A 14,951-nucleotide genomic window follows, 5' to 3' on the forward strand; every position below is an offset into this window, starting at 1 on the left:
GTTTTATACTGAAATTCTTTTTCTTTGATTAAGCTGTCAGTCCACCTATAGCTGTTTTTATTTACCCTGAGGATGTACAAGAAGAGAGTGTAATTCTTCACTGGAAGCTGTTGCAAGAGGGTCAGGGATCCTACATTCAGGTGAAACCTAGTGCAGACATCGGTGAAACTATGAAGTTTTTAGTAAACAATACAGAAGCATTTAAGATTGATCATCTAATACCTGGAGTGTCATATGAAATAGCAGTGGCAAGTGTGAATAATGGAAATTTGAGTGAACTGAAGACCATACAATGCACTTTAAGTAAGATATCTTTAAATGTTGGAAACTACGGACTCTAGTCTAGTCTATTGTCTAACAGATTTTGTCTAACAATCTATTGTCATTACTATTGTCTAAAAGATATGGCATATCAAAATGACTTGCTTAATAGCCAAGGATCAAAACTAGAATATGGAATACATTCATCTGATCTTAAAGGCAGAGCAGATGCTGTTAACTTTCAAAGACATGCAGCCTTGGTAAACATGTTAGTAGTACTGAATGTTGTTTAACTGTGATGAGGACCAGAGCAGGAAATGCTCTTTCCCCTGACAGAAGAAATTGATTGAATCATTCATTTGAAATAGCAGAATGGTTGAAACATTATTATTATTATTTTGGTGGAAAAGCATTAGGTGTTCTGAGAATAACCCTACTACTCGTGAGAGGGTGCTGTTAAAGGATTTAGAGTTAGAAGTAGTAGAAGCTCAAAGGTAAAAGCTGTAAATTATTTATTGAAAGGTCTTTTGTATTAGCCTTAGTTTACCAAGATGTTGAAATGCTTTTGGAGTAGTATAATATTATTTTTTTTTGGATATATGGAAGGAATGGACAGGATTCAGTCATGATATATATGTGATATGTAAAGGCTGCAGCTGTCAGATTATAGACATAAAATGCCATGTTGTCATTTTTTTCCTAAATGGTAACTGTTCTGGGGAGTAGATGGCTTAGCCTTTTGAGATTTATTTATTTATTTATTTATTTATTTATTTATTTATTTATTTATTTTACTATGTAACATTAGATTGAATACCTCATTCAGGACATAGATGACAGAAAAGTACAAATGGGATTTTTCACAGCTGTAAGAACCAGCTGTATGGGAAGAAAACTGAACAGGTCAATATTGCATCTGTCAAACATATCTCATTCTCCATGCTTAATTCCACGTCCACATATATACATGTGTTTGTGTCTATCGTTTCAGCTATCCTTACTGACTTACCTTTCTTGGTGCAGTGATGTTTGAAAAGGTAATTCACCTTTGGAAGCCTAACTTGCTTTGATGCTAAATCACTGGCCAAGTGTTTCAGGATTGTAGTAATAAATACCTAAAAAAATCAGGTTGTTTATTGTTTCTGAGCAATGACATGTTTTATTATATCTATTCACCATGCAAGCATAGTTTCAGGGCAGTTGCTTCTGGTTTGTTGTGTGCTTCTCATTATTTTCAGCTAATTTTAACATGTTGCAATTTCATTTTCTTCTTTTAGAGCCCAAGCCAGTTCAAATTGTAGTTCCTTATGTGGTTTATACCAATGCTGTAGTATTATTTGTTCGCATGCCTGATACTGGAGTATTTGATGGCATATATGTTACAACTAATGGAGGGCCTAATGCAACTTTCGTTTTGAAACGTGATGGTAAAATAACAATTGAAAACCTTACTCCAGGAACAGAATATGATTTCTGTGTCTCCACAAAAAGCGGAAAAATGTTGAGCTCCTTTTACCATGTAACAGGTGTAAAAACATGTGAGTATTTTAAGTTGATTCCTATAAAATTTTACAATATTAAATTCTGATTTATATTATCTGTTTTCATTTCAGTACAGTAGAAAAGACAGATTATTTAAAAATCACCCTGATATATTTGTGTAAGAGGTTAATAATTATAATAACTAGCTGTTTTCTAAACAAAATTATAACTGTCCCTTTTCATTATTAAACTTTCTAAACTCTGTTTTTTATATTGAGTCTATAAAATGTACAGCAAGTATTTCAGGAAATCAGTCTGTATTAGATTGTTTTGGGGAAACAAGACCTGGTTTGACCATTTATTTTAGCCAAGGCAATAAGCATAAATGGAGTTGTTTCTATCTCTTGAAACTAACAATCTAATTACTCCCACTGCATTTTTAAGCAAGAGCTTAAGCTGAGTTAAGCAAGTGTTAAGCACCCGAACTACCCAAGTTTTAAGATAATAAATTCAACATCAAACAAAAACATTAAAAAGTATTATGGTATTATGGGAAGGGGACTTCTTCTATAAAAGTCTTTTTTTTTTTTTAAAAAAAAAAAGAAGTTTAAAATTGTTTAAAATACCTACGGAAATTCTGTGTTTTGACTTTTCTATTTTTTATGATAATTGTAATTCCGGGACTTTCTCTTTTCCTGTTTTACCATTTTCCTTTGCAATCCTTTTCTACTCAGAGTGGAAGCATTATAAAAGGAACCACCAATATAGGATAAAAGAAGCAAAGAAGAAAGAAGAAAGAAGAAAATGAGGGGGGGGAAAGAAAAATTATTTACCAAATAGTGAAAACTTTGAAAACTGATTTTTCTTAGAATATAGTTTTAAAAAAATGGGATTTTGATTGCTTGTGTGAGAGCAATCCCTAAACTTAGCATGACATTTCCTTAGAAAAAAGTTTTGATTTGTCCCTCCTGTGCCCCAAAAAACTTGGAAGAAAGAAAAAATCTGAGTTTCTATTAGAAAATGTGTAAATTTTGGTACATTCCAGCCAGAAGCAGCTGGGATTGGATGAAAGAAACGCAGACAAAAGTAGAAGCTCCTCCGTAGTGTGATCTGTAATATATTATACAAAGCTATACTAATTAGGGATAAAGAGTATTTGCTTTGCCTAGTCTACCCAGTTTTGCTGATCTTTCTGGCAAAATTTAGGTCAACTGTGACCATTATTGCAGTAGTATTGGAGGGATTAACTTCATTCTGGAGGATTTTCCTGCCTAGGATTGTTGGCATGTTCAGCCCCATGTGATTTTAAGATAAGCAAAAAAGCAATTTTCTTTGAGTAGTGTCAATATTATCTCCTTGCTCTTTCACCATTTTTCTGTTTTGGAACATCTCTGTGTTTGCATGTCTGAGATCAGATTTTGCCCTCTACTTGTTTGAGTATGTTACTGATTGTCTTCACTTTTATGTCACCATAGGAAACACAAAACGCGTTGGATTAACAGTAATGGATTTTATTTTTTTCTTGTAGGTCTGGCAGCTCCTCTCAATGTACGAGAAGGTAATGTTACAGACACTTCAATAGAAATTGCTTGGGACCGTGCTGATGGAGATTTTCAGCGATATGAAGTCACATGTACAAATTGTGCAAGTGCATTCAGGGTATGCTTTTTAAATAACCACTTGTGTGTAGACAATACAGTTATATTTTTTAAAATCTTACATAAAGTAATCAGAGGTTAAATTAAAAGCTATGTCTCCCACTAAAATAGGTGGAGGTGTAATTAGCATAATTAAAGCAAATTTTGCAAGCAGTTCTGTGAAAACTTTATTTGGCTTTTTAGGTCCAGAAGGTCAGGCAAGAAACAGCAACATTTTCTGATCTTATTCCTGGTAAGCTGTACAATTTTACAATTCGAACAGAAAAGGAAGGTTTCAGAGACAGCATTTTTGTCACAAAGGAAATAGAAACAGGTGAGACCTGTGTCATATTTAGCATTGTTTACATATATCTCTTTTCTATCACAGTTCCTGGAATTTTGTTTCAAGTACAGAAAAGTAAATAAATAACTTTCCTTATTTCTTCCTCATTCTCTTTCATTGTTACTTATTTGACTGTGTCCTTTGAAAGTAAATGCAGTTGAATATGGTTGTAGTGTACAATTAACTTCTGATGTTAACATAATGACTCAAGCACGTGGATACTCCAGGTGTACAAGTGGTACTTCCAGACAGTCTGTCTACCAGCATTACAAAAAGTAATCTTTTCACATAGATTTCTGTTTAGTATTTGATTTTTCACTTCACTGCTGAGTTTGAACACAGTTATGTGTTTAGAACTGAATTGTTTTCTGATATTCTCTCATTGGCCTCCTCTTACATCAGGACTAAATATGGGGCTTTCTACATTTATTTTTACTTTGGGTTAGGACATATGCTTCTCAGACACACAGTTCTGTTTTAGTTCTCCGATGTTAATAATAAGTCCCATTGTCATTCTCCTTGCTGCTAGAGCTTTCCTTCAGTTGCGTATCTATCTTGAGATTAGGATGAGTAGTTCCATGAAAAAATAAGCATTAAAATTAGCACAGCAGCAGATTAAAATGCATCCAAGGTGATTAGGAGAAGATAGGAGAGATTATAAAACAAAACAGAAAACATTCTTGTCTTGTTGAAATCGAAGTACTCTTGCCTCCTGAACACACTGTGCAGTTCTGGTCCTGTAAGAACATGCTAAAAGCTTGTCTGCACACCCACAGTAGAGCTGAGAGAAAGCCAGTGACAGGAGGGGGAGCCTAAATAATAGCCTGCCAGGCTACTCTAGGCCCATCCAGGAGCCACCAGCCCATCAAAGGCCAAATTCCACAAGCCCAGAGGAGCACAGTGCCAGGTAGAAACCCAAATTTAGGACTCACAAGGAACAAAAACCCTGTCAAGACCCTTTCCAGGGCCGTCCAAGGAGAGCCACAGCCCCATTTGCCCAGGCATACAGCCCATCAAGACAAGTCATGGAGAGCAGCTATCCAGATCAGCTTTTGGACTACGGGAGGTTGTTGCCTAAGGATGTAGGACATGTAATGGGGTGCAGGAGAAAGGCAGCTCAGGACTGCACAGGACTTAATATGGAATGTTTAAGGGAGGAACCAAAGAGGAGGAGCAAATGTAGAAATTAGAGGGTTAAGGGGGTAAAAACAACCAGTCATATGGAAATGATTTGCTGTTCAGTATCTTGGCTGGCTATGCTGTTTCTAACTCTTTCTGGGTGCATGTTGTGTGTACCAGGGTGGGAGTGTAGCAGCTGGGGTCAGACCACTGGTCTGTGGTAGAAGCGAGTGGTGTGAGGGTGGGTGTGTGAGTGAGTGTGTGGCTGCTGTTGAGGATCAAGCTGGATGAGGTGAGGAATAGGCAAAGTGGCCTGGGAGCAAGGTGGTGAGTGGATCTCTCAGGGCCGGCTCCAGCTGTGAGAGTATCTGTGCTTTTCTGAGTGTGTGAGCACAGGCAGTCAGCTCTTGGGATCTGGGAAATCCTGGCCAGCTGTGTGATTGTGAGAGGGTGTGATAGTCCAGATAAGAGAGGGGCTGTAACCTTGGGAGCTTGTGTGTCCTGGTGCCAGCAGCTGGAGAGACTGGGTCCAGGGGCAGCTACTTGGCAGACTGAGTGTCTGAGCCCAGCTGCTGGAGGCACGCACCTTGTACATCTGTATATAAGTATTCTCACTAATGGACATCCATTCTCAGCCAGTAGGAGAGCAGGATGAGGCCATTAGTGCTGTTTGTATTTGTGTGAGTGCTCTGAGTGTCTGTGATCATTGTAGCTGTCCAAAAATGTATACGTTGTGCATGTGTGCTCTGTATGCGTGTGCCTAGTGGGAGTATATCAGCCTGGTTGGACCTGGGGACATAGTTGTTTATTAAATTTGTAGATAAATTGCAGAGCTCTTGGCCAGAGGACATTTGGTGTTATGATTGTGGTTTGGCTCAAGAAATCCTTCAGCTGCACAGTAGGAGATGGTAGCTTGGGAAGTTATTGAAGATGGTTATCATGTGCAAGATTTGCTTTTCTGTAGACATCTGCTTTTGGCCACCACTGAATACAAGATATTTAGGTCTTGGCTCAGTATGTTAGCCCTTATGCTGACATTTCTTTTTCTGAGAAACTGTAGGGTTTTGAGGAACTTCACATCAGTGATGTTCAAACTACACTAAGCAGTATTACAGTGAAGCAATCAGTTTGGCTTTGGATCTAATGGTATTGAAAGTCCCTATGCATGTTACTGCAGTTGCATTATTCTTTGTGTGGTTTAGATAAACAAGGACATGACATATTTATTTTTGGGGGGGAGGGGGAGAGTTTTCATCACAGCCTGTTGAAGTAAGCCCTGCCATAAAGTAATATAGCTGAAATGTATTTTAAAAATAATGTTTTGTTTTATTTTTACACAGTACCAAATGCAGTTAAATATATGAACTATAGCAGAGAGACTGAATCAATAACTGTTACTTGGCCACCAGCCCAAAATAAATTTGAGGGATATGTTCTTTCAATAAACAGCAAGATCTTCAACAAAGAGAAAATATTATCTTCCAGTGTAAGGTATGAAGACAACATTTTAATATTCAGCTATATAAAAAGTAACTAACATGAACTGAAAATAGATGTTGCACAGTATATCTAAAATAAGTAGTATGCAGTTATTTACATGGGATTTATGTTTGATTTTTCAGTTGATATACATTGCTACACCCATGTGAAAAAAGGCCATTTTGGGAATTGCATTTTTTAACAAATGACTTCTCATATGGTATCTCTGTATAAAAAAGAACAAATGAAATACTGCATTGGAGTGAATGCCTATAGAACCTGTGTGTCGTTCTAGATGTTTAATTTAATCTTTTAAGAATTTCTGGTACTTGAACTTGCTATCATGGAGTGATGTATACTAATTAAGATTTTATCATGCTGGATAAGATTTTATCATGTTAGATAGTTGTATCACAGCAAAATAATTTGTTGACTGACAGCATATGTATGTATATCCACACATCATGTGTAAATAATATTCAAAATGCTATAATGAATTAAACTTATGAAGACACGTGCATTTAAAAAACCTAAAGAACAGAATATCTTTTCTTTTTTATGTTTGTAGAATATACAGATTTGAGAATCTTCAGCCAGGCACTGATTTCTTAATCAGTATTGTGACAACCAATGGACTAAAAAGAAGTCGTCCCACCATACTCAAGATTAGCACCTGTATGTTCACAATTTATTAATAACTTTTAGTGATATCAGATATGTAGGATTGTTACATTTTAATGTATTGTCCAAGAAAAGCTATTTCTTATTAAATCAGTGCATGGTTTTATTCAAATCAGCGCATGAAGTAACATCTTTCTTTTCAAGCTAAACATCCTTGAAAGTTATAAATAAAAGCTTTTTAAGCACAAATAAGTTTCCTTTGTGTTCAATGGAAATATGCCAATAGGTGAAACAGTATATTATTAGGATGATACAACTTTTCTATAAAAATTTACAAACATTGCTTTTATTTTGGATTCTGTTGCTAATATGTAGATGTGAATTGAATTTTTCAGATTTTTCTTAAGTACAAAATGAAATCTGTAACTGCACTGAACTGCAGTTCAAAATAATGAATTACAGCAGAGTCTTCTGTAGATGTTAATTTACTTCAAATTAGTATAGAACATCTTGATACTAAATTTTGCATCTACTCTTATCTTTACCTCAGATCCTGATCCACCATCAGATTTACAGGTGTTTGGGCAAGAAGAAAATGCAGTCTATTTGTCTTGGAAACTGCCAAGAGGAGGATTTGATATGTTTCAGGTGAGATACTGCAAACCCAACAATAGTTATTAGTCTTTATAAACCATGAAACTACACGGGCAAATACCATTTCTAGAGAAGGTTAGCTAAATACGTATTTCATATTGCATAACAGTTTTGTAAAAGATTATAAAATTAAGCTTTTAAAAGCTTTCAAAATGATTTTTCAGCAAACGTGCAACAGTGAAGAAAATTACAAGTTGAAGTTTAATGCAATTGTAATGCAATAACTTATTTTCTTAGCTTTGTGAATTTGTAATACAAATTAAACTGCAAAATAAAAATTTCCTTTTATATACAAGGATCTAAATGTGTTGGTTTGAAAGTTCTAGAGTAAAACATTTTGATTTTTTTCTTAATGTAGCCATTTACAAGGCAAAATTGCTAATATTTAATACCTCCCAGGCCTTCCCAGCCTTAAGCACTAAGTAATTTAGGGATTTCCTGAGTTACAGGTTAAATCTGAACATACATGAGAAAAACAGTGATTACCTTTCCTGAAATTGTTTAATTGTTCATACTACACAATTTCATTATGCCCTATTTGAAACTGGACACTTTTATTTTAATGTGGATATTCTTTTCCTTTGAGTGGTTCACAGAGAGGGTGGTTGCACACTGGAACAGGCTCCCCAGGGAAGTGGTCACTGCACCGAGCCTGTCTGAATTTAAGAAGAGATTGGACTGTGCACTTAGTCACATGGTCTGAACTTTTGGGTAGACCTGTGCGGTGTCAAGAGTTGGACTTGATGATCCTTAAGGGTCCCTTCCAACTCAGGATATTCTATGATTCTATCGTTTAAGAAATAGCAAAGACTGGATATTCACTATATCCATCCCTTTCACTGTTTTATAGGCTTTAATTTCTCAATTGTCTTTTGTGCACCATTCTTATGTGGATGTCATTCTACAGTTCATGTAATATTTTTCTTTGTCTTTGATAGCTTTCTTGAGACTGGACTTTCACTTAGGATGTGGATGCAGAACGGTGTTATCAAAACTATAGTGGTGTTTACCCGTTTTTCTTTATATACCTTTCATTGGCAATTACTTCTCTTATGAATACTGTCAAATGTTTTTAAAACCTCTTCAGTGGGTATTTCAATTTTCAACAACAGAATTTGACTTAAACTTATACTTGATAATGGTTCTGGTGTGGGAAAATCATTGACCATCTAAAAAATTCAGTTACAATTTCTTCTATGGGCTTGTCTTTACTGAGTGATTCCTTTGCATTTTCATCAGCTAGTAGCAGCCCCATAGAATCATAGAAACATAGAATGGTTTGGGTTAGATGGGACCTTAAAGATCATCCAATTTAATTAAAGATCATCTAATTCAATTCTAAGCTTAATTTCTAAATTATTTTAAAAATATTTTCATAATATATATATATTATTTCTTATGCCATTTTTAATTTGCTCCTCTGACTTATTTGGCCTGCTGACCCGTGTTTCTGCTCTGCCTTGCCCTTTCCTACGCTTCTTAGGTTAGCTTGCATGAATTAGACAAGTTAGTAGTTCTTATTTTTATTGTTTGAGCACGATCTCAGTTTTTTAAGGATGACTTTTCTTAAAGTAATCCTCTTCAAGGTTCATATACCTTGGCTATTTCTACATGCCTTCTGCAACCTGTTTGTGTGTTATGTATATGAACCTTTAATGTAGCCTTTTGTTGTTTTTCATACTATGACGAACATTTGCAAACTTAACTGCTCACCATGATTTTCTTTAAATTTCCTTTTAAATTTCCCCTTTTCTATTTAAATGTGCTAGACATTTTTTATTCTGTCAAAGAAGGTAAGTTCTAATATTTCAGGGTTAGTATTACAGTGCTCTTCATCATTTGTATTTTGAACCATATCCTTTGCAAAGCTTAGCACAAAATCTAGAGTAGTTTCTGTTCTTCCAGTCCTCTGGTCAGAAACAATCCACTAGGACATCTACACACTTAGTTTGTGGATCATGTTTCACCAAGGCATTCAACCAGTCTCTTTTGTATCCTGTCTTTTGCAGCCTGTCTTGTATATCCTTTGCCATTTGCAGTCGCTGTTTGGACACGGTCAAACGGTCAAAAAACCTCTTCTACAGTAAACTGTTCTACTGTTATTTAAATGTTTCATTTGAATCAATAAAGAGTTCAAGGTGTAGCCCTGTACCCTTAACTCACTGACTAGGATATCCTTGATTTTGTAGCACTACCATACAACAAAGTACTTTGCTGTAATGGTCTTACACAGTTTATACCCTGATATTACAGTGTCTAATTCCCCCTCTCCTCCTGACTCCTATTATATCCTTACCTAAAACTTGAAATCTGAGTATTCTTAGTACCGTTCCTTAGTGTTTCTTCTCTCTTCATTAGTGTACTGCTGCATTGATCTGAATGAGTAAGACTAGCTAGTTAATCTGCCACAGCACCATTTGCTAATGTAGGCTGGAGTACTTTTACAAATTTCAAAATTTAATTTAATATTCTTGTTTGTGTTGTGAACCAGTTCAGATATACTTTTGTATGTGGTCAGGTTATTTTTACCATCCTGTGGAAAGTAATTGTCATCTGTAATATTGATCTTTATGGCACAGTATTATTGTTTGGTATTGGTATCTCTCGAGCAAGCAGCCACATTGCACAGTGCTTTATCTGAATAAATGAGCTTGTCTATAAATCTTTAATGAGGAAGGCTTCAGTAGACTGGTTGCTTAGTAAGGTGCACCTGCATAAAAGGGATCATTTTACTAGTCATTTAAAATTTATTATCCCAGCTCACCAACTTTCTAAGCAATATATTGTAGTTTGTGGAGTGAAGAGTACACAAAAGGTAGTTTCCTAACTTGTTTATGCAAGATGTAAATCTTTAATTTATAGCTTTGCTTCTAGCATTTTGCAGTGCCATAATTCTAATGAGTTGATGTCAGTCTCCAAGATTTAGTATGTATTAACAGGTGCTGTGCTGGTACAACATGTAGATACCAAGGGGAACTGCATCATTCCTCCCCAAATAACAGCAGCTGAACCAAAGTCTTTTCAGATCACAACCACGGTCCTCTTCTCTTGGTGACAGGACAGCACACACTGGTGTAAGCAGCTGCAGATCTTCTTGATCTCTTGGTACTGTCTGCCATGGCTGAGAAATCTATGCATGTATGAGTGCTGGAAATGTTTGTCTAGAGCCCTCCTCTAAGGATAGACACAGTGTGCATCTCGCTTTCCATTAGTGCAAATGTGAAAACAGTGAAAACTCTTGCAACACTTTTATTCTTTTCAGTGGTTCAAAGCAGTGAATTTTCAAGGTATCCCAGTGAACAGAGTTGAGTGACTGATTCTTTCAGGCTCTTTTCAGGATCTCAGCTCTAACCAATGCGCAGTTGTTTATTTTTATTTTATTCTATTTATTTATTGCCAGAAACGTACTAAGATTTCTGAGGTGTCTTTCTAAATTTCAGTATTGAAAACTATTTTTCCCATCCTGTTGATTAATTCGTGGGTTGCTTTTACCAAGTGACTGTTCTTACTCTATCTTGTAGTTAATTGCAAAGCCTATTAGTACAGCTGTATGACTCAGCAGTCAGAGTACACTTTATTATCCTCCCTCCAAGAGCAAAGCCATGTAAGTCTTGACTTAACTTCACTTTCCTTGCCAATTTTTAAAGATTAAGGTCACTGCTTTAGGTCATAACTTTTAAGGAACCTCGAGTAAGCAGTGGATCAGTGTTGTGGAACATAACATAAAATTTAAGCCATATTTCTGATCATTATTTTTTTATCTTTAAAGTATTTGGGGATATTGTAAATATTTTTACATAAACAGGTAGTTGGAATTGCTAAACATTAATTTTATGAAGTGAAATAATAAATGACATGAGAAATTACTTATGATCATATATTTTTTACTTATAATTACTTATGTAATAGATAATAGATGTTTATATAATAATACAAGTGTATACATATATTCAAATGTAATAACATATATTATACTTAATTAAATTGGATATAAAAATTACTCTTCTTCCATAGGTTTCATATTGTCTGATGAATAATGAAAAGTTGCTTACCACAACTGTTTATGATAGCAGAGCTGTAGTGAAAAATCTGGTCCCTGGGATGGAATACTTGTTTCAGCTAAGGACAGTTAAAGGCTTGGATTCCTCTGTGGCTGTGGAGAAAAGTGTCATCACAAGTAAGGACACCTCATAACTTGTCTCTTTGAATAATGGTAAATGTGGATGCAGAAGCATTTGAATCATTGTATGTAAGTGACTCAAAAGGGTCAGAGTTCAAAATGAAGTTTAACTATGGTGGGAAATTTCTCCTCCTCTTGTGATAGTTGCTTAAGCAGGAGTCTTGTCTGTAATGCAGTGGGTTGAATTTAAAGTTTAGACATAGCTGTAGATACCCATTTGAAAAAAAGAAGTGGACTCTCAAAATTTTTACAGCTTCATCAGGAATAAATAGTGCCAGAATATCGTTCTATACTTTAAAAAAAAATACTTTGCATTTTGTTTACGAATGTTTCTGCATCTGGTAAATTCTTGCAACCCTATAGTGGATTTGATGATTGCTCCAGTACAAGACCACAAAAGACTTAAAGTGAGAAGAGAAATTGTGCATCAGATTGCATAACAAAGTCCAGAGTATTAACCCTGAATCCTGCACTCATTTTCTATCTGTGAGCAACTGTTTTCCAATGCTCCTGTGATACTGCATAAAAAAGGAGAGTTTGTATGTGTCAGAAATCCGTAGAAAGGGATTTATATTTGTTTTTGACCTGCCAAAGGAGATAGAATAGCTAAGTGTAATCAAAATATAAATCAATGCCCAGTTTTATACACATGCATGTTATAGTCCTCCTCCCTTTGATGGGTTTTCTGTGGCTTGTTGGAACTAGAACTCCTTAACTGTCAAGGAGGCTGTGCAGTTAGTTATTCAAAGGTTGGTGAATCACAGAAAAAACAAACAAACAAACAAACAAAAAAAACAGAACTAGTTTTTGCATTCTCATTAATGCAAAATGCAGCAGAATGACCATCATCTTGATTCTGAAGGTGTTCGCTTTGTCTTTGGCAAGTGTTTTAAAAACTGCTGTCAGTGAGTTCAGTATATGGATAGAGCATACAGAAAGTATTCTCATCATTGTAATGGCAAACCTTTAGGGTTTTTTCATGCTTAATAATCCATACCTTAATGGGTATATGTTAATTAGCATTTTAAATTTAAAGAAAGCTTATGGAAATATAATAATCATGGTAGGTTCATTTTTTTTAGGAGGGCTGCAAACGTTTATTTTCTAACAGCAGCTATACTTCACATATTAATAGAGATGCTATTTGTAAATAAATATCTGCTATTTTAGAAGGCTTAATATAACCAAAACAAATAATTAACAAGGAAAAAATTGTTGAACACTGTTTCTATGCAACTTCCTGTGTCCCTATGTGAACCAATGAACAATTTTTTTAAATCTTCTTTTCTGTGAAGCATGTTAGAAAACATTTAATTGAATAAAATCACTACTTCTATATGTTAAAATTTTCTCTAATTATTCAAATGAATTTACTGTAGAACCAGCTGGGATCTGCGGTCTTACATTAAAAACGGTAAATACTTCATCAGCAACTTTAATGTGGAATCCAACCAAGACTAACTTCACTTCTTATAAAGCATCTTTATCAAACAACACCTTTATAAACAAATTTAGGATTCCAGGAGCAGTGTCTAACTTCAGTGTTACAAATCTTACTGCTGGTGGCATTTATAATTTCACTCTGCGAAGACTACAAGGCAATATTGAAGGAGCTTCTGCTTTCATTGAAATTGTAACAGGTCTGTATGGTTTCTTTTTCTCCTTGTTGGTGAATGGTAGCTGTCGATACCAGTTTTACACACTTTTAGCTTTGTGTGTATCACCTTGTTCAATAACACGGGAATTTCAAGGGAGACTGCATGTAATATGTTACTGTGGTCATGGACATACATTATTTATACCCTATGCAACATGTGTCAAGTGATACACTACCAGAAACGGTATTCTTTGTCTGCACTGCATGTCTTTTGACCATTTTTACTATCTTCATTATTTCACAGGTCTTCATCCTGTAAAGAGTTATGCACAAATTGAGCTCTACCTCATCTGATTTCAGTAGTTTTTTCACTGTAAATTAAGTAAAGTAGTTTTACAAATGCTTGTAGAGTTAAGGGTTTAGATTGTAAACAGTTCCATTCAAGGACTGTTTCTTACTAGAACTGTGATTAAAGCACAAATGCTTGTAGAGTTAAGGCTTTAGATTGTAAACAGTTCCATTCAAGGACTGTTTCTTACTAGAACTGTGATTAAAGCACCAGGGTAAAAACTCAATCTTGACCAGTGTGTCTACAGTTTAATGTAATGTAATAATATGAAATAAAGATGAACTTTAAAAGACAGAAAAATGCTCCAGAACTACCTTAATAGATTTCTTTTACTACTTTCTTATGATATGTTTTATAGTTTTTCTTTTGGCAATTATATGGTGGTATTAGAGAGACCTGAGTAGTGTTGGAAGTTCTCATTGGCTGACTACTTTGTCCAAATGTCACGATGTTTGTATGTCTGCATATGGGATCAGTGCTTGATAAATTTGTTGCTTCTGCCATAATAAAGGGGACTGAAGAAATAGGTCAAATAGAATGTTTGAAATACAGTGACATAGAGGTGGAAATACTTATATTTACTATGAGTTGATATATCGCGGGAAGAAGAATCACGAAGTTTTTTTAAGTTTGAAATAAGACCTCAATGCTATAATACTTTGATCACATTTTATTTTTTTTTCTAATGAAAGGAAGATTTAAGTCAGCTTGGTTGGCCTAATTGTATTTTTTCTTAAATTTATTGAAATTCCATCTCAATGGAATGAAGTTTGATGCTGAGCCTGCTGGTTCAGCATTAATAAATATTGATTAATTTTTGGAAAAAATGACATGTATTTTGAATTCCATGCTTACTGATGTATCTACTCAACCTCAACTAGTTCTGTGGGTGAAATCTACAGGAAATTGTTCTAACCATGCTTTACACAAATAAACTGGCTATACACGTATACTTTATTCAACTATACTGGCCACTACTGGTAAGAAGTGTATGTGTGCATGGAATGGAGAAGAGTACTGTAGAAGAGCAGGTGCAGTGAGGCTCAAGTGAACTACATGCATGTATGTATCTCCTCATATGGTTAAATCTTTAAGAGGGGAGAACTGAAACTTCTTTCCAGCATCAGTGGAAATGGTAATTCTCAGTCACAAGATAATGGTAGTAATAGCACTGGCTTCATGGCACTAAATTTCTCTTTCCATGAGGATGTTTCTAGGCTGTCCACTAT

The 14,951-nt window shown here is 35.2% G+C and overlaps 1 protein-coding gene across 4 annotated transcripts in view; it reads left to right on the forward strand.

Annotated features, from left to right (window-relative positions):
- The window catches only part of PTPRQ (protein tyrosine phosphatase receptor type Q), a 135,641-nt gene that overhangs the window by 12,816 nt on the left and 107,874 nt on the right, over positions 1 to 14,951 (forward strand). For all 4 annotated transcript variants that reach the window (XM_038168438.2, XM_027454194.3, XM_038168450.2 and 1 more), the window contains exons 9-17: positions 34 to 303; positions 1,539 to 1,799; positions 3,272 to 3,402; positions 3,585 to 3,714; positions 6,183 to 6,333; positions 6,890 to 6,996; positions 7,493 to 7,590; positions 11,611 to 11,773; positions 13,156 to 13,416. In XM_038168438.2, coding sequence (XP_038024366.2) covers positions 34 to 303; positions 1,539 to 1,799; positions 3,272 to 3,402; positions 3,585 to 3,714; positions 6,183 to 6,333; positions 6,890 to 6,996; positions 7,493 to 7,590; positions 11,611 to 11,773; positions 13,156 to 13,416 — 1,572 coding nt within the window. The remainder of the gene's footprint in view (positions 1 to 33; positions 304 to 1,538; positions 1,800 to 3,271; positions 3,403 to 3,584; positions 3,715 to 6,182; positions 6,334 to 6,889; positions 6,997 to 7,492; positions 7,591 to 11,610; positions 11,774 to 13,155; positions 13,417 to 14,951) is intronic.

Source organism: Anas platyrhynchos, chromosome 1 (genome assembly GCF_047663525.1).
Source record: "Anas platyrhynchos isolate ZD024472 breed Pekin duck chromosome 1, IASCAAS_PekinDuck_T2T, whole genome shotgun sequence".
NCBI lineage: Eukaryota > Metazoa > Chordata > Aves > Anseriformes > Anatidae > Anas > Anas platyrhynchos.